The 20,717-nt window shown below is 37.8% G+C and overlaps 1 protein-coding gene across 6 annotated transcripts in view; it reads left to right on the forward strand.

The window, feature by feature from the left end:
- Positions 1 to 1,746: 1,746 nt before the first annotated feature.
- Hectd2 (HECT domain E3 ubiquitin protein ligase 2) overlaps positions 1,747 to 20,717 on the forward strand; it is a 67,114-nt gene continuing 48,143 nt past the window's right edge. The window contains exons 1-2 of one of the 6 annotated variants that reach the window (XM_021253040.2): positions 1,747 to 2,014; positions 13,748 to 13,883. In XM_021253040.2, coding sequence (XP_021108699.1) covers positions 1,877 to 2,014; positions 13,748 to 13,883 — 274 coding nt within the window. In that variant the 5' untranslated portion in view covers positions 1,747 to 1,876. Of the gene's footprint in view, positions 2,015 to 13,747; positions 13,884 to 20,717 lie in introns of those variants that run through there. The other 5 variants (XM_004838495.4, XM_021253041.2, XM_021253042.2 and 2 more) reach the window with 5 other exon arrangements.

A 20,717-nucleotide genomic window follows, 5' to 3' on the forward strand; every position in this document is an offset into this window, starting at 1 on the left:
ACCTCCGTTGTTCCTAGAATTCATTCTTCGACTGTAGAAAACACAACCTTGGTGTTTCAGACATCTAGCAGGTTGAGAGTTATATTTCCCTCATTTAGAGATCCATAGATCATATGCCCTATATCACAACCATGAGAACAGCTGTGGTAAGCTTCTTGAAGAAAATAAACAGCATAGATCTTCTCCAGTTCTCCTTTTATGCCACTGGCAACAATTCTCAGGTAGGTCTTCTGCGCCCAGAAACACGCTGGACGTTTCCAGTCGACCATTAGTTAATCCATCACAGGTGGTGACAACAAATATATTAAAGCCTTTCTTTCCATAAAAGAAAGTCAAAATGTATCATTTTGGAGATAATACGGATTACTATCATATTCATTATATTGCTTACTTCTGATCTTTTTGGAAACTCTGGGTTTGAAAAACATAAAATCTCATCTCATAGTACACTGTAACTAGTACTTAGGTATAACAGTAACTGAATTATATAAAACAACACATAATCCCCAAATTATCTTTGAGATTGTTTGAGAGATATTTTTGATTCTTATATCTAGTTCTGAGTGTCCTTAATCAAAAAACTTCACTCAACTTTTAAGTAATAAAGCCCATTTAAAGTCCGGAGACCTGAGTATCGACAAATTTTTTCATAGCAGTACAGTGCATTCTTATTTTCTCTTGGATCAGCAGGTGTCTCTGCTGCTTCAGTAGACTGAGAAAAGGAAAGGAAATTGTCTACGTATTTTGGTGATGGAGGAGGGGGATATTTTAATACTACGATTATAAACACTCCTCTTCCGTTTTAACGTTCTTACCCTTATTTTATAATGATCTGCTATTAAGGATTATGCAGCAGTTTGAGTATGTCCATCTGTAATTTATAAACGGAAAAGAACAAGAGATAGGCGGCAGCCTAGGGATGGGAGAGTGAGCGAAATGTAGGCGCGTGGGGACGGGAAGGGAGAGGTGGATTTGGCTGTCAGAAGGTGGACGAGAGGAACAGAAATGGAAAGAGTGCCCTGGCTGCTGGGCCCTAAAGTTTGTGCGGGGAGGGGAACCCACAATATCACACTCTCCTCCCTCATTCCAGGCTTGTTCTTTGTAGGTTGAGACCATTAGTGCATGTACAAAGGGTCAGTCAGAAGGAAAGCAAGGTCTCCGAGGACGCACAGGCTTGCGGCCGCCTCTCCTGGGGCCAAGAGGGCGAGAAGGGATCAGAAGGCATCAACAGCCCCGGGGAGGACGGCTGTGTGGGCGCGGGGGGGGGGGGGGGGGGGAGGTGGTAAAAGACCAAAGGCCAGCAGCTCAGACCCCACCAGGCCAGCAACGCTCGCCGCATCCAGGCCCCAGGCTCTGGTGGTCGGAGAGGGGAAGCTGCGCGTGCGCCCCGCTCTTTAGGTGTTACTGGGGCGCGCCGTGTCCCCGTCCGACCCTGAATCCAGGCCCTCCCGCGGCCAGCGCCGGGTACCCAGTCATTCAGGCGAGAGTCTGAAAACAACATGGCGACCGGGCGTCGTCCGTGGCGGATCCTCTCGGGGACCTAGGGGTTTACAGGGGGCCGCGGCCGGCGACTGTGGCCAGCGGCGAGCGAGGCCCGAACTGGGTCGGGAAACCCGGGGCCAGTATCCTTCGGGCCCGCGCGCCGCTGCAGCCGCAGCCGCGCGCGCGCGAGGTGGGGTGGAAGGGACGGGGCGGGGCGCGGCAGGGCGGGGCGAGGCGGGCTCGCGCGAAGGCGGAGGCGGAGCGGCGGCGGTTGGAAGCAGCATCCCAGAGGCCGCAGAGCCCTCTCGCGGCCGCGGCTGCTGCAGCGCCAGCCTCAGCTGCAGTCAGGCCGCCGCCGCCGCCACCGCCTTGCGCTCCCGTCGCCCGGCTCGACATGAGTGAGGCGGGTCGGGAGCCCTCGCCCGCCGCGCCGCCGGCGGTGGCGGCGGCCGCCCCTGAAGAGAGGAAGCCGAAGGAGCCGGAGCGTGAGAAGCTGCCGCCCATCGTGTCCGCCAGCGCCGGCGCGACGGCGGTAAGCACGGGCCGCGCGGGCGCCCCGACGGCGGGGTCGGGAGGGAACCCTGGTGTTGGGCGCCGAGGCCGTGTCGCCGGCCGGGACCGGGTGCTGCGCCAGGCGAGGCATCCGAGCTCTGCCCTCGGCCACAGCGATAGGGTTGTGCTTCGTGGACGGCCCTTCGGAGCTGCACCTTCCCGGCTCGGGAAACGCTGGGGTGACTGGTTCCTTTGGACCTTTCGGGTTGTTTTTCTGGTCATGGACCCTCACTTTCTCTTAAGGGAGTGACCTGCATCTTGGAGTCTATGTTATCTGTCGGATGAGCACCAATGCAGGCAAGCGAGACCCGGTTTTCCCTGGAGCATGCTTGGAGGCGCGGGGATCTCGCTCCTTCGCTTTTCTTTCCCTTCCCCCGTCCAGATTGAACAGGCTCTGCGGCGAGTTTCCACTTAATTGTGACCTTTCCATTGCTGTTGTGGGAGTAGGAGGTTGATGCATCCGTGATGGTTTTTTCATATGTTACAGACATGTGACGGGGGGGGGGCGCTTTTCCAACCTTTTATTTAAACTCAAGTTTTCCAAGCTTAACAGGGATGATTTCCTTGGATTTTCGGAAGGGTTATTTGGAGATCGCTCTTAGCCTTCAAACTGCATATTGCCAGATGATGTCATGGGACGGCTCCCTCCCTCCGTTTTTCCTATTTGTACTGGTGATTGTGACTTTAGTTACTTTTAATACAAAATTAACCTCTGATTTTGAAATTTATGTTTGACATATTTAAATTCTTTTTGAAATTTTGCTTTGATATATTTAAAGATGATGACTTGTCATGTAGCTCTGCACAACAAAATAGTAAAAGTTTAGTGAACATCATACTTTTTTTATTCCTAGTTGTAATTAGTTTCTTAAAACCTTCCTCTTAAATGACTAAGAACTTACTAAAATAACTCATTTTTCTTTATTAGTATTGGAATATCATTTTACTTGGTAGGTTTTTCAAGAATGTCTAAGAGCTGTATAACTAGAAATTGTGAAACCAACCTCTTTATGTTAACTCCACAGTATTTCTCGGGTGGTTTAAAACCATAAATACATATGCTTATAGAGACAGTTACATGAATGAGTTTAGTTTCTGAAGCAAACACCTTCCTGAAAACCTATTTATCTCAGTGCAACTGAAATTGAAGATCTGGAATAAAATTTTGTAGAACTTTATACAGTGTGTAGGCAGGTCTAATGTTTGTTGTCTGAAACCCACAGGGCTTTGGAATTTCAGATTTTTTGGAATGTAATTCAGTACCTATACCATATATAATACCCACAGTGAGGTTACAGGCAGTTACCTATATCAAGCATATTAAAAACTGCAGGAAAATGTGTGTGTATTCACACTACATAAACTCAGTCTTAGTAGCCTCATGTCAGTTTAGGTCAGTTTCATGTTTTTGCCACCAAATGAGTTGAGAAAACATTTCTGTTTTAAGAATTTATAGGCCTTTGAAATTGTAAATTGTACTACTGATTAAAAAGAATAGAGACAGGGCTGGGGATTTAGCTCAGTGGTTTCGCTGCCTGCTACGCAAGTGCAAGGACCTGAGTTCGATCTCTGGTACCAAAAAAAAAAAAAAAAAAAAAGAATAGAGACAAACATTTTTTAAATCATGAATTAAACTTTGAAAAGACAAACATTGGAATAGAAGAGGATAAAGATGAATAGAAAAACTGGAGATTCTAAAGCCAGTTTGGGGGTACTTTATAAGGTCTTTCAGCATTGGTGCCATTGTTTTAAATGATAGTTTAAAAAAGGGAAAAGTTATGTGTATTTGACAAAGACGTTTTCAAAGCTGGATTTCTTACCTATAGCAGTGAAAATACAAGTCAAAAAAATATGTCTTTTTTTTTTTTCTTTGATACCAGGGATCAAACTTGGGTCCTTGTGCCAGCGAAACCACTGAGCTAAATCCCAGGCCCTAGTCCTCACTTCTTCTAAAGGGCAAGAAAGCCAGAAAAACAGGGATGAGGGCTGAGCTTATGAGTGGAGTTGGGAGGTCCTGATGGTGCAGGGTATATAAGGAAAGATATATTGTGGGCTGTTCAATTGTTGTTCAGGCTTCTCTGGATTAAATAGAGCTCCTGGAGGTTTAAGAACCTAATTGCCATCAATAATTTGTCTTTGAGCCGTTTAAGTGATTCTTCATTTTTGCTCTGGGTTAACAGCTCTGATTTCAATTCTAGTGGCCCTAAAATAGTAAATTTTTCAAAAAAAATTCATTGTGTCACATTAATGAGATTGTGGAAACAATTCAGAGTGACAGTTAAAGTTGAAGGGTTTTATGCTGTATTCTAGAGGCTTAAGGAAAGATACAGGGGTGAGAGAGAGAATGCTGGAAAAGGCATCCCACAAGTGATAGATCCTAAAACCACATTTGTGTGAAGGAAGTCCGTTCTAACCAGAAGACTCCTAACACAATGGTCTCAGCCTGACTGACCTCAGTTACTTTGGTGGCATATTAAGGTTTTGATTCTCATATCTGACCGTAGTATGCCAAATTTCAACTCTTCACACACAGTGGAATCACCTGGGAAATTTTTAAAGTCATCATTATCCAAGCACAAATGCAGATTCTTTACAGGATTTCTGGAATGGAGCTTGGGCATCTCTCTCTCTCTCTTTTTTTTAATTCCTTGATATAGCTAAGTTTGAAAAATTGATGCTGTATGTACTGAAGCTTCATGGGCTAGGAATCTTTTTTTTTTTTTTTTTTTAACTACAGTTCCCTTCCCATGTCTACTTAAAGGGGCAACATTTGAAAAGGACTGGTGAAAGGCACAGATTAAATGAATGAAGAAATAGTATTGTAAGTGCTTCTAGTTAGAGATGCTCAATAGGCTCAAGATAAAGCCCTCAGAGGAATATTAGTATTTGAGATTTGGCCTGTCTGTGGTGGAGAGAAGATACAAGTCCATAGAGTCAAAGAGAATAAAGAACTTGAGAGCTGGGGATGTAGCTCAGTGGTAGAGCATTTGCCTAACATGCATAAGGTCCCGAGTTCTATCCCTATCATGGGATAGGAGGTGAGGGTAGGGATTAATTGTTGAAGTAGTTTGGGTATGAAGGGCAGGTGATAAGAATATTAAATTCACTGACATTGACAGATTCGAGAGAAGAATATAGTATTATGCATTAGTTGCTGATGTAATACAGATATTTTTAAAAAATAGGGAATGGACAAGGAGAAAATGCACAAAGGAAGAGCAGAAATGAGTGTCAAATGAGGACAAATTTGATTGTTTACTTCAGCATTTTATTAGGCAAACAGGAACAGGTAGCTTCTCTCTGGGATATGGTACCAAGGAATGAATGAGTTCAAGAAAGAGCTAGATTTTACTTAGGTCAGGGAGGTAAAGGAAAATGGAAGAAAAGTTTAGAAGTGTCAGTGCATGCCTCCACGCGCACACGCGCTTTGTGTGTGTCTTACTCAAGATTGAACTAGAGCTTTGTGCACATGCACTGAACTATTGAACTACAGCCCCAGCCCTAGTTTAGAATTTTAAAGATAAATTTGTTCACAGACTGAAGGTCAGGAAATGTGTTAAAGTAGGTTGAAGGTGAGAAAAGCTCCATAGAAAGCATAAGGTATATGGAGGGGATTTGATGGGAAGTCTGTAACAAGAATGAGAAGTGTATATTTTGTGTCAGTTCTGTATAAATGGGGTTGATGGAGCTCCTGGACCAAAATTAACTGCCCTGGGCAGCTGCAGAAAATACAAAGTTGAAAGGGATTGGGGAGCCCCTGCCTTGTATGCAGGGGTAGTGTATGAAAAGCAAAGCAATATGTAAAAGCCACAATGAGTTACAAAAACAGTTTGTGCTATAGCAGATCAGAGAAAGGAGATCATTGTGTGCAGAACTGAGAAGAAAAGCCTTGAACTAAATGTAATTATTTAAGCTGACTGGCCATTGAAGGATGATAGGATTTGAATAGGCAAAGAAAGTGGGCAAAGTAATGCAATGGGCAAAACAACAGGAGCAAGCCTCAAAGGGAAAAATTAGGGAACAATAAAGCAAGCCAAATGGAAACATGCTGAGAATTTGTGGGAAGTAAGATTGCATGGGTCCTGAAGACAGATCACTAGGCAGAGAAGTTTGAACATTTTTTTTCCCTGTGATTACTGGGAAGCCAGTGGAATTGCTTAAATAGAGGAATGACATAATGAATTAGGTGGTGGTGTATAGTTAGTGTTAAACTGGAAGAGAGAAAAGAAGGACAGTAAAGGAATTAGCTTTGTAGTTCCTGCCTGAGGTGATGAATACATCATAACTAGTGTGGTGGCCATGGGATAAAATGTAAGGGATGGAAGAATCCACAGTATAGAACCTATGAGATAACAGGAATGAGAGAGAAAGAAGTTTTGTTTTTTTTTTAAAGGACTCAAATTCTACAGACAAGGTGTCTTACAGGAAAATATGTAAGAATGCATTCTAACCAATAGCATTCAAGTTTGTGTGTGTGTGTGTGTGTGTGTGTGTGTGTGTGTGTGTGTGTATTTACATAAACCCAGCTAGATGTTTTGAACAATCTTATATATGGACAATCTTGGGCCTTTTGTTCATTATGTTCTAAATAAGAAGTGAGATGGGAAAAATGAAAATTATTATGATAAATGTTTTAAGTAATTTAATAAGCTACAGATATTTCAAAAACTTATGTGTAAAGTAATAGCTGTTGATTATCTACTCTGTAATAAACAATTTCCATGTATTAGTTAATGCAACCAACAACAGTCACACACCCACTCTGTGAGGAAGTTGTTATTCCTATTTCACAGAAGAAGAATTGGAGAATCAGATTATACCTTGCCAAAGAGTAAAGTGACTGAGTAGTAAGGGACAGAGGTTGGTTTATAACAGATGTTTCTGACTCAAAAACCTGTGCTCTTTCCCCAGTTTGAACACTTTATGGTCATAAGTATAGCAGCCATGTGGTGCAAAGAACCCTCCACCTAAAGCAGTATTTCTAGTCTGGGAGAAGATGGAGTCTAGTAAATTTGTTCAAAATTTTGTTACCAGAGATAGAGCTATTATGGGAGAGAAAGATATCTTCTAGGATATCTGATCATTTTGGCTTTAATATCATGGTGTGAATATATAATTAAGTTCCATGTAAAATAAAGAAATATGATAAAGCAAATGAAAATCTGTATCTAAAGAGATTGAAAGAGAGGACTCTGACTATATAAATACATACCCTGGGATCTCTGATTTTGAGTGGGTTGTAAAGACTCACCTTTCTTTCTGTTCTTTTTTTTTCTTCAAGCTGAAAAGTCACCGTGTAGTTATCTGCTTATTCTTCCAATCATGATTAATCCATGATGTTAGAACACAAGTAATTTGTTTATTTAATTGGAAAAAATGTGGTCATTATAAACTGTGAATTGGAGAACCTCCCACAGTATGAAATGTGATGCTGCTTTGCTGTTGTAACTCTTTGTGTATAATATGGGAAAATAATAATACAGCCTACCTCGTAATGTAAATAAGAATTCTAAATTAATACACATAAAACATTTAGAAGTCTTGTACAAAGTAAGCATTCAAGTGTTAGATGATATTATTACTACTTAGAAGCCAATATCTATACCTGAAAAACTGTTCATAAGATTTTCCATTTATACTTTTCCACATCAACCCTCAGGCTCTGTATTATTTAGCCTTTGTCAACACATCACTCCCCACCCGCTTCCTCCCATCACACACAGAATTAAGGGATGTCGCGTGCTGTGTAAACTCTTCAGAGCTGGAATAGTTATAGATTCACATGAATTTCTTTTTGGAAAGGAAGAAAATAGTTTCCAAGGGGTTATAGGTTACTATTATCAGAGTAGTAGTTTCTTTTGGGATTGGGTTTGAAAATTGACTTGCTTATTTTTAGAGTTAAGAAGAGAAGGATCAGCAATGGATGAGTGAAGTGAGTAGTGTTAAGAAAGCTCTGGGAAGCTTTGATTTCCCTGTTTTTTCTACTTTTTCCCTCCAAGCATTGTGGTTGACTCTGTGAATGAAGGATCTCTTCTTATATGGTAAATGTTATACTGATGACCCTTATGTGAATAACTAATTGTTTTTATATTGATAATTGTAACTTGTAAGAGATCTGTGTGACATCATAGTGAGCAGTTAAAGAATATTTGTGGAATGAATATAATCAAGTGAATGTACCTTTTAAAAGTAAAAGTCTCTGAAATTTTACTAATTCAGCTGAATTGAAAAGTTGGAAGTTTGAGTCTAGTTTTCAAAGATATATTTCAAATTTACTTGATTTTGACTGAAATGTTTATTAAAGAACGGCAAGACTGATGGATTGTGGAATTATGACTGCGTTAAAACACTTATGCTAAAAGTACTCATTTACTTTATAAGCAGAATCTTTTGAGCCAGTTTTATCTTTTTCTGTGTTAAAAAATAAATGAATAAAATCTCTGATACTTACCATGCCTTTTTTTTTTTAACCATTCTGAAAAGTCAGTTTGGCTTCTAACATAGAGTTGTCCATCATGCCTTTCTGATGGTAAATAAACATTAAAATTTCCAAGCTTCAGGACTAACAGTTATCTCTAATATCAATTGCGTTGTGACCTTTTCTCATGACACAATTGTATTTCAAGGTCCACATCATTATTTCTTACTTTCCTTTAAAAGATATGACTTATATCACTTAAAGCAATTCCACATGGGCAGGTGCTATTTAGTTTGGGAGGGAAGTTCACACTTGAAAGTAGCAGACTTTTCACGTCTTAATAGAAGGATATAAAGTTAGCATGTCTGATTTTATGACCCAGCATCCTAATAGGAAACTGTGAAAAAATATATATATAAAAAAGAAAATCTTCACTTGGTAACAAGACTTAAAATAAACAGCCCTGACTGGTAATTTAGGTAAATTTATTTGAAATGTGGCAAAGCAAGGTATCTTAATTTTTTTAAATTTTAACTTAAAACATATCGATGTGCGCTTGTTCACCAGGCTTTTTGTTTTGTTTTGCTTTTTGGTACAGGGGATTGAACTTGAGTCCTTGAGCTTGCGCAACAGGCGGGGAAACCACTGAGCTAAATCCCCGGCCCCTCACCAGGCTTTTGACATAATTTGATTGAGTATCTTAGGAAGCTGCTTAATCTTTTGAAAGTAGCTTTTGTATCCATTATAGATAGTCCTTGGATTTATTGAGATGGACACAGAAATTCAGAGACCTATGATAGTGAGGTAGTATGGTTTTAGTGTTTTGTGATGGAATAGTGCCAGCATTTATTCTTATATCAAGTATTGGGTTAGAATATAAACAAAAAATGTTTGTTTTCTAAAGCAGCTTTTGGAAGAAATAAATTTTACTACAATTTTGAATATAACAAAATAATATTCATACAAAAGTGATAATAGAAAACTGCATATTCTTAATGGAATCTGATAGACAAATATGATAAAGAAATTAGAAAGTCAACTCTGATGTAGTTCCTCAGTAAAGGTTAAAAGTAAGAACTCATGTATTCAAATAAACTGTAAAATACAATTGAAAATATTTGATTATATTTTAATCAGAGCAAAACAGGTACTCTTAAGTATTTAAATTTCTTGAGATTATTTTATGTTATTATTTGATCATAAAGTCAAAAAGATTACTGTGTGAGGTCCATGTTAGGCACTAGTAAAATGTAACTTTTTTTTTTTTTTTGGTACTGGGTATTGAACTCAGGACCTTGCGCTTGTGAGGCAGGTGTCGGAAACACTAAGCTAAATCCCCGGCCCCAGTAAAATATAATTTTTGATTAGTGTGGCAAAATCATAGTCTCCCTCTGCCTACAGTCAAGTCTATTATTCTTTATATCAGGTTTAAGCCATTTGAATATTTTTTCCCTCAGTGAAATCAGTATTTCATCTCTCCCCTTCTCTATGTGTATTTATCTTCAATTCATAACATCTGGTTGGGTATCCTCCTACTATCTGTTCTTCAACACATCCAACCCACTGTTTGTAGGTTGGCCACATTCCAAGACTTCATCTCTAATGTTCTTCTTCTGTAGGATTCACAGATAACAATTCCCAAACTCCTCAGAAAACTATATGTAATATCTGTGGTAGGTCTAAGTTTCAGAAGACTTGTAATGTTCTCCAACCTTTAATTTGGTCTGAAGTTTGATATATTAATACCTAATAGCGTCTTGATTTTATTCACTAATTCTTAATCAGTTTACCCTTGCACAACATATTACCCTGAGTTTTTTTCATCATGAAAGCCTTAGATTATGTGTAAGATGTGTCTTGTATAAGTTGATCTGAGGCAACTACTGTTTTTTTTGTTTTTTTACTTGGTACAGGTTTGCAGTACATAATGATTACATTCACTGTAGAGAATTGGTGTATGTACATAACACATTTCAATTCTTTTTTTCCCTTTCCCTCCACCCGCTTTTAATTTTCCAGCATCAGATTCATTTATTTATCTTATAAGACTTTGTAAAGCTAATTTTCATATAAACAGATTGAAAACCAGAAAATTAGCTTTTATTAACCTATCAATAAAAGAAAATGTCCATGATTAATTTCATGTCATCTTAAGTATAAAGTGTGAAGAACAGTGTCATTTTACAAGCAGCAGACTTATTAGACCAAGGAATTTTTCATGTTGTTTAAGCTTTTTTGATTATAAGAAACACAAATTAGTCCACTTATGCCTCCTTTTATCAAAAGAAATTTATTGGAATGATACACATAGATTAGAACCAGAAAGGAAACAGGAACAGAAACTGTTTTCTGTGCTTGTACTATTCTCTCACTCTTAGTGTTTTTTATGTTCCTCCATTTAAAATCTGAAATGATCTCCTTTGATTGACATATTAGGAAATATCAATGCTCTTCACACCAGGCCACCCCACCTACAGATGGGCTGCCTTTTGGTTAAGTGCCTATCCCTGCTCCAACCCATAGTCATTCCTGAACAAAGAATAACAGTAATTGCCCCAAATGGGGCACCCCATTTAGGGCAATTTAAATAGAAGGGAGCATTGGATTTGGCAGCTATGATACTATGCCTAATATGTCTTCCTTCAGACCTTAGTTCTTATTCTGCCATAGTCCTATTCTCCTTCAGCAAGGCTTCTGAATGGTCTCTGCTCATTGCCTTCATTACTTAACTTCCCATTCGTTAGTCTTGTGGTCTCTGCCACCACCATTCCCCACAATCAATGATTTCCATTGTCTCCAAGATTTCATAGTTAGTTGCTCATTAGGATAGACATGCTGTAGGCATAACCATTCTTCATTATTTAGCATCATTTGATTATTGACAACATTTTTCTTGAAACCTTATCTTTCCTTAGTATTGTTTCTTTTTTTTTTTGTAGCGGGGATCGAACTCGGGTCCTTGCGCTTGTGGGGTAGGTGGCGGAACCACTGAGCTAAATCCCCAGCCCAGTATTGTTTTTTATAAGTACATGTTTTCAGTATATAATGATTACATTCCTAGTAGGAAGTTGGTACATAACACATCTTAACTTTTTTTCATCCCCTTCCCTTCTCCTTCCTCCCTCCTTCCTGTATCTCTTGGGCCCATTCTCATTTGAGAAAGACCCATCTCCCTACTTCCTATTATCTTTTATTTTGCTCTTTATTTGTATTTTGGGTTTCTCATACAAGAAAAACCTCCTAGATTTTTTTTCTTTTTTTTTTTTCCCAGTACTGGGGATCGAACTTAGGACCTTGCACTTGCAAGGCAGGTGGGGCGCCACTGAGCTAAGTCCCTGCCCTTATAGATTTCTTAACTCTTTGACCATTTATTTCTTGTCTCCTTTGTCATCTCACATCATATGGTTTTTTCTTTATATTAGTTTTCTGTTTCAATTATTTTGTCATGAAGAGCATGCTTTTGGCTAGTGAACATTGGTTCCTTTTCTAGTTACTCATAAATCACATGTTCATATAGCCTCTAGAATTTTCTTCAAATATATCTTCTTTATAGTGCGGTGCCAAAATATGTCTATTCTCCTGAAATTTGAAATAACAAATTTTATAATTTATAATTTCATCTATTTTATAATTTATGAGATAGTCTCTCATTCTCTTTGTGCTTCAAACTGAGACCTGAAATACAGCAGCTGTTGGCATTTTGTCCTTGCTCAGCCCAGGCTGCCATTCTTCATTCCTCGTTAGTAGTGTCTCAGTTGAGACTTCATTTCTTGCAGTAGAGGTGGTTGATTTTCAGTGTTACTCCCTTGTAGTCTATTCCCCAGATTGCTACCAGAGTGATTTTTCTGAAATTCAGGCAGTATCACTGTCTTATCTCTTTTCAGTTTTCTTATACCATTGGGAATCTATATTGTATATAAATCTAGAGATTAGAACTGATAGTTGCTGGGTAACTATTAAGTGAATTAGTTACTTTTTTTATTGTTCAGAGATCTCATAAGTGAACTAAACAATGTTTTTTGGGAACCTTTTATTAAGACAAGGTGTAAGAAGGGAGAGGGAAAGAAAAGAAACCATTGAATCTTTCCTAGATTGGGACATCAGAGGTTTCCCTGAAGTACACTTAGTTTTCGTACATTGATTTCCTCTGCTTAATGAGTTGTTTCTAAAGCCATTCAGCCTACATCTATAAAAGTAGGAAGTAATAGCCAGAAATCAGGACGGAGATTCCTCAGAAAACTAAAAACAGAAAATTCCATTTGACACTGTTCCTCTTCCAGCTTTCTTCCTGAAAGAGTTAAAGGCATCGTATTATGGTGACACATGCACAATACATAATAGCTAAATCTTGGAAGCAGCTTATATGTCCATCAAGAGATGACTGGTGTCTTAGTTACTGTACTTTGCTCACTGCTGAGACAAAATACCCAATACCCAAAGTTAAAGAAGGAAAGGTTTATTTTGGCTCACAGCTTATAAAGGTTTCAGTACATAAGTGGCTGGCTCCAAGTCAGGGTGACATGGCAGAGGAGCATTGCAGAGAAGAAATAGTTCATGGCAGGCAGAAGGCAGAAGACACCAAGCAACCAGCGACAAGGGACGAACCCAGCAGCTCTTTCTGTCCCTTATATTTTATCTAGGCTGCCTCCCCTTAGGATAGGTAGCATGCACACCCTTAATCCTAGCATCAGTCAATCCCAGCATCATGTGTTTGATCCCAGCAGCAGCAACCCTAGATCCAGCCATCTCCAAAAAGCCCCTGTAAGGCTGAATTACAGAGCTCTGTGATCTCTGCCTAAGGATTCCTTAGAACCTGTTTTCTAATCCTGGTACACCCAAAATGCGATCAGTACTTAGAAAAAATAAACTCTAAAGGGGTTGTCTGCTTACCTGAACTTTTAAAATTGTATCAAATTTGTATCAAAGAAAAACTTTCAGTGAATCAACTTGTAAAGTATCTAATTACTAAAATAGCAGTTAACATTAAAGATGTATAAAAGGAGCAGTTCTTATTATTTTATATGTATTATTGTTTTAACACAATTCTATGAGATAGGTGCTATTATTTCTTTCTTAAGCTTTATTAGTTTGTAAGCAGTTGATGATGATATGACTTTCACACTTAAGATAATTTAGTCCTAGCAAAGGTAAGAATATACATCAGTTTTATCTATCATATTTCTATCTGCCATCAACTTTAGATCTCTATTATTAGTGGTTTTGATTCTTCCAATAGAAAAGCTTATTTATAGGTAATAGGAATGATGCTACAATTTTAACTTTTTTTGCTTTTAGGGTTTGGACAAAGGAGCCAAAGGGCAGATTTCCACTTTGAGCAGTGTTGTTTCATCTGTTAGCCAGAAGAAGGAAGCTGCTGAAAATAGAAATTCACCTACACATCTTGTTTTCCCTAACATCAAGAACGGTAATGGTGGGTAGATCTGTATGTCTTAGCTGAAAGTATATTACAGTGTTAAACTATTTAAAGGGTAGATTTTTATTACTCAGCATTGTTCTGGTAGGTCTAGTTAGTACAACAGCAAAAAAAGCAAGCTATTTAAATATTTACAAGAAGCAAAATAATTTTTAGGTGATTGTTATCTACAATAAGAGAATGAAATATGAAACAAATGAATAATAAAAAAGTTTGATTAAAGAGCCAGCTACAACATAAATACACAAATACTATAATACACAAACTATGTTTTATATATAATCTTTATATTATGTAAGATTTGAGTATAATACAAATATTTATTAGATTTTTTTTATATTTGAGCAGCAACCAATTAAAAAATTGATGGAAAATATATAAAATATTTAGAAATAAACATAAGCGGAAATGAGTAAAACCTATATAGAGAAAATATAGGGCCGGGAATTTAGCTCAGTGGTTCCGCCTCCTGCCTCGCAAACACAAGGTCCTGAGTTCAATCCCTGGTACCAAAAAAAGAAAATATAAAACTTTACTGAAAAACTAAAAGGTGTAGCTTGCATGGAGAAAACAAATTTCATAGAAATGTCAGATCCATCCAATTTATTCTCTACATTTAATAAATTTTCAACACTTCTTTGGAGAAACTTAACAAAATGATTCCATATTTGATCTATAAGAATAAATGTCTGGGGGGAGCCGGGGATTTAGCTCAGTGGTTTCACCTGCTGTGCAAGCGCAAGGACCCGAGTTCAATCCCCGGTACCAAAACAAACAAAAAAAGAGAATAAATGTTTTTTGGGGCCGGGGATTTAGTTCAGTGATTCCGGCGCCACCTCACTATCTCAAGGTCCTGAGTTTGATCCCCAGTACAAAAAAAAAGAATAAATGTCTGAGAAGGTGTAAGACAAACTTAATGAGAAGGCCCATTCCTCCACAGTGCCATGTATCATGAAGCTATATTAATGATAGATAGCACTGCTACCAGGAAAGCCAAATATATGAAGGTAGATCAGTAAAAAAATATTCTACGTAAGTGACATTAAATTATTCAAAAATTAGAGTTAGTCCAACTGGCTAACCTCTCAAAATTAACGAAGTTAGTCTGTCTGTCTTTCTTTCTGTCTTTCTTTGCTACCGGGAATCTACTCAGGACATCATGCTTGCCAGGCAGGTGCTGTGCCACTGAGCTAAATCCCCCGCCCTCTTTTTTTTTTTTTTTTTTAACTATGAAGTTACTGGAAGAATGTGCAAGAGATTTTTAAATCTTCATGTATTTACTGACCCAGTAATTTTATTCCTAGGAATTTAGTCTAAGGAAATAATGTAGCATGTGTGCAAATATACAAAAAAAGAATGCACATTATTTATAATAATATGTGAAGCAATCTAAGTAGTTTGGTTAAGAAAAATGTGTTAGTCCAAAGTGTAAATTCTGTTTCTGTTAAGGAGATTGTGATATATACTAAAATGACTAGGAGAAATGCCCAAAAAACACTATAAAATGTTTAAAAAGGAAGTTATGCAATTATGAAGAACATGACTCCAGGTTTTCTTTTTTTTTAATGGAAGGAACCTGTTTGTACTTTCAGCATAGAAAGGTGTCCACTACTCTATTAATTGGTTTTCTCAGGAAGGTAGGATTGGTTATATATTATTACTATTTCTTTGTATAATTGTTTTTTTATCACAGGAAACATATTACTTGCATACTTTTATGTACTACTCACCATATAAAAAGACAAAACAAATCTGGAAAGTTTTGAATCCCCCTCACTCTCTAGCCAAAACACCCCAAATAAACCTAGAAATGGTTAACAACACTGTTTATAGTAAATTATCTATGTCCATAAGCTAAATGTGGTATAATTATTCTCACAAAAATTTTCTCTTTAACATTGCAAGGTACTGTTATACCTATTCTGTAGTCTTACAGGTAAGTATCTATATCATCTCATTTATGAACCTTTGCCTTTGATAACTGTTTTCTTTCTTTATACACACACATTCCATCACTTAGGTCTTACCCTAGGAAGGCACCAGTGTGCCTGTATGTCACAGTTCCCCAATCCATAATACAATAAAATAAACCTATAGGGCCGGGGATTTAGCTCAGTGGTTCTGCCACCTGCCCCGCAAGCACAAGGACCCGAGTTCGAACCCCAGTACCAAAAAAATAAAAAATAAAATAAATCTATAATAGTGGTACCACTGTAGAAAGGAAAATAAAGAAAATGAATCTATGTGTGAGGAGTTGAGAAAAATGATTTGTGTTTTAGACATATTAACTAGGTGATAATGATAACTTTATGTAATATGATTTAGAGAAAACTTTCCTGTGCATTTTATTTGAGCTTCATAACAATCACATAAAATAGAACAAATGTTAGTATCCTCATACCTGTTTTTCATTGCTGCATAGCAAATTACTACAACCTAATGGCTTAAAACCAATACACATTTATTACCTCATACTTCTTTAGATCCCAAGTCTGGAGGAATGTAGCTCAGTTTTTTATTTAATGTCTTACAAGGCTGAGATCATGGTATTGGGTGGGCTGGGCTGTGGACAAGTTTCCTTTTCTTTCTTTCTTTTTTTTGGTACTGGGGATTGAACTTGGGTCCTTCTGCTTGCGAGGCAGGAGGCGGAATCATTGAGCTAAATCCCTGGCCCTCAAGTTTCCTTTTCTAAGCTTCTGGTTGTTGGCAGAATCCATTCTTTGTGGTTGTAAGACTGATGTCCCATTGCTTTTCCTGTCAATCGGGATACTCTCAGCTCCTAGAGAATACACACAGTTCCTTACCATGGGCCTTCTTACAGGCTTTTACACAATATCGAAGCTTACTCTTTCATGGTTGATAGCAAGATCCCTATCTTGAGTCATATTTATGATTCTAGTCTTCCTGACCTTGTCTTCTGCTACTTACGGGAGAAAACACTCTGCTTCTAAAGAACTTATGGGATTGGATTTTGCCTAACTGGATAGACTATTTTAAGGTTATATTTACAAGTACCTGAGTTTAGTACTACAATATATCTTTTAGGAGGTGCTGTTCCAACTCAGGACAAAGGGTTAGGAACCTTAAGAAAATTGGAGTGTATGCTACGGAGTCAAGAAATGAGGGATAACCATAAACTTCTTTGAACTTTTGGTTCGGATTGCTTAGCTTTTGATTTCACTGTCTGATTTCTGTCTCCAAACTCCATTCTGTCTACACAAATATATTGATCTCTGCACTTAGCATGTCAACTTGTACAAGGTGTGACTGAAACATATGGTGAATATTTAAAAATATTTCATTACAGTAAGACACATTGCCATTACCCCCCTCCCCCCCACACACACCATATTCTTCTTCGCTTTAAACACAATTATTCTTGCCACTTTCTGAAGCAGCTTTGGATATCCTTTTTCATGAATGTCTTTAGTCCTGCTGTTGTGGCTGCATTGATGTTCTTAATTCAAAACATTTACCTTTCATGATCAGTTTGACTTTGAGAAAGAGCCAGAAGTTACATGGTCCCAGATCTAGTGAATAAAGTGGTTGAGGACACATGATGTTTTTACAAGCTTGCTTTTCTGTTGGATGGCACTTAGTAGCAGCAGCATTCACCATATTTTTTATCACACCTCATAAAGACCTGAAAGAGGACTTGCAGAAGTGCTGAAGAAAGTGGCAAGAACAATTGGATGTGTTCAAAGCAAGAACGAGTATTTTGAGGGGGAATAATGGCAAAATGTCTTTTATACTGTAAGAGGTTTTTTTTTTATTGGTACTGGGGATCAAACTCGGAACCTTGCATTTGCAAGCCAGGTGGCAGCACCGCTGAGCTAAATCCCCACCCTGTAACAGTTTTTTTTAGGTACCGGGGATCGAACTTGGGTCCTTGTGCTTGCACAGCAGGTGGTGAAACCACTGAGCTAAATCCCCGTTCCCAGGTTTTTTTTAACTTACACATTTACTGCATAATTTGATCACACCACATCTGCCCACTAGTCCTTGAGTGGACATATTGACTCTGAGTATGATCAACCTATTGAACTTCCACTGCTTGGCTGCTTCTCTCTTATCTGTGGCAGTCTTTGTGGAATCTAGACTTACTCTCAACCTGAATTTGGAATATCTGCATACACCACTATTGAATAGAACGTTTAGCAGACTTCCTTACCTTATCAGAACTCCTGGTGCTGACTTCTAGCTGTTCTGACTGGATGCCACCTGAATTTAGGTGCTTCGTAGGTCAAGGGTGCTGTTTTATTGAATGAGAATTTGGACTAAGTCTTCCACATGTAAGCATAGTCCTTGATCTTTTGAGAAATCTGCCTTACTTGCCAGTAAAATTATTTCCTCAAAGATGCATCATTCTTAGGAGTATTATAATTTCTCTTTGATAGCAGGACCTAGGCCGGATGTCTTATAAGAGTTTTTCTCCCCTTCTGATCTTCATGTGGTATTATAAAAACTACAGAAGCCCAGCATAGGTTTAGCTAACTTTGAGGGATGCCTTTCTGCCCTGTAGATCACATGACTACATACGCCTGTCAAGTTGGCTCTCCTTTTAAAGATCTGAGAAGTATAGGCATTTTACCTACTATAACAGCTACTAGAGATGAGATATCTTGAGAGAAACAATACAGAAGATACATAATGTAGGAATTGGGGGATGTGGAAGGATAACACTACATTTTCTCTTATGTTTTTGTATTTTATTTTCCTTTCTAAAGTTATTATGCCCTTTTCAGATTTATTTAAAACATTTTTAGGCATCACAGAACATTTTTAAAAGAGACAAAGCAATTCTTCCTCCAACATTTTAAGGTATATTTGCACTCTTGATTATTGAGGAAGTAGTAAACATGAACTCTGACATTACTTTGAGGACAATATTTTATTCACAGCTCAGCCCTTTTTATGAGTTAACTCAGCAAAGCTCTCATGTGACGTAATGAGTTCCAAAGTTTTTACACTCTGGAGAAATTTATCTTTGACATTCTGAAATAGCCAGGGAAGAATAAGGTGCTTTTCACCTCAGTAATTGGATCTGTGTGTGGGTCTCGAGATCTGTTTGCAAATTAAGTACCACAGTGTTTCACTGTTTCTCTAAGAGCACTTTGAGGGGGATATGGAGAGATAAAATGTTAAAGGAAACCCAGCATAGGGTTTGCTATCTGGGAAGAGCAAAGGATTTACTGCTTTGTGGTTCCTACCTTGGAAGTATTTTTCAGGACCTCAAATGACCCCGTTTCCAAGAATCCTTGGAAAACAAACTGATTTTGAACTAAATCTTTAAGATCTTTCCCTAAGTCAGAGTGAGTACCTTGATTTGGCTTTTCTTAACTATTCTTAGAGAGAGGTATACCTATGCAGAACTTAAAAGTATTTTTTTGCATTTATTGGTTTACTTATCTGGTTCTTTACTATCTTATATGCTCATGAAACACTTAGAGATGAAAAGGGCTATTTTTTAAAAAAAAATTAAGGTTTACTTTTTGAATAAGTAATCATTTGCTTCAACAAAACTATAAAAATAAGTTTTAGATGTCTCATTGTCACACTTTTTTTCCTGTTTTCTCTTATATTCTTTTCTGCATTTCTTTGTGCAAATGCAAGCATATATATACATTCTCAATTTTCTCCTTTCTTAAAAAAGATAACTTCATATACATTGTCCAGTACCTTTTTTTTTAGTGTATTCAAGATATCTTTCTGTGTCACCACACAGAAAACTTTCTTTTTCATGACTGCATTCAGTTGTATTAGATGGACTGTAATTTACATACTCAAGCCCTCATTCAAAGAAATAAGTTGTGCTAATTCTTTTTTTGTTACTGTAAACACTACAATGAATAGTCATTATGTATTTTGTTCATAGCAGGTATAAGATATTACCAGAAGTGATTGTCAGGTCCAGGAGTAAATGGATTTTTAGTCTCCTTAATTTTTGAATCCATCTGTCTCCAGCACGCATGATACATGTGGTCTGTACTCTGGAAATAATGTACTGAATGAGGAAATGGATGGGAAGGCATTTTTTTTCCCTACCCAGTTTGCCAAACCTATGGCAAACCTATCTCAAAATTATAAGTTCTGTAAGGTAGTTCAGTGGAAGACATCTATTTTATTGAAGATAACAGAAGAAACTTTTGTATATTTTTATAACCAAATCGATAAATAATATTTCATTCATGCTTTTATTGCAGTTTTGCGAGCACAATCACTGAACTGAACTTAGTAAAAGTCCATCTCCAAAAACCAGTGACTGTATTGCTTTATTTGGCTCTGATAGCTTAAGTCTTGTGAGTCAGAGTTTTTTTCCCCCTTTCTTCTTTCTTTCTCCCACCTTCAATTTTATTTTTTGCTAAATGTTCAGAAAAGTCATCTTATAAACACCACTTGTTATGACTAATCCACTCTGATATTTTCCTGTTTTAGCTTCCTGCTACTATTGAAGTAATCAAAAGCACTACCAAAGTACTAAACCAATAGAAGGATCCTTTACGTTGCTGCTCATTTTTTAGCTGCCTGGTACTCATACACTGTCAGTTATGATATTAAGTAAAAAACAAGTCTTTCAATCAACTACCTATAAATGTTAGTTTGACCTTAAACTGCTATGTACCCTTCATGAGCCTTTATTTATTCATTATAGAATGAGAAAATTGAGCATGAGGACTTGTAATATTTCTTCTACACCTAAGTTTTATGATTTAAAGGTTTAATTTGCAAATATATCAATTTTTCTTGATCCTTTTTATATTTTATAGTTTACTACCTCCTACTTCCATTTGGTTTCATTTTACTATTTGCTTTTATTCATGATAGAAAGTT

Source organism: Heterocephalus glaber, unplaced genomic scaffold, assembly GCF_053883595.1.
Source record: "Heterocephalus glaber isolate CG9 unplaced genomic scaffold, H.glaber_assembly_v1.0 deba00001497, whole genome shotgun sequence".
Lineage (NCBI taxonomy): Eukaryota > Metazoa > Chordata > Mammalia > Rodentia > Bathyergidae > Heterocephalus > Heterocephalus glaber.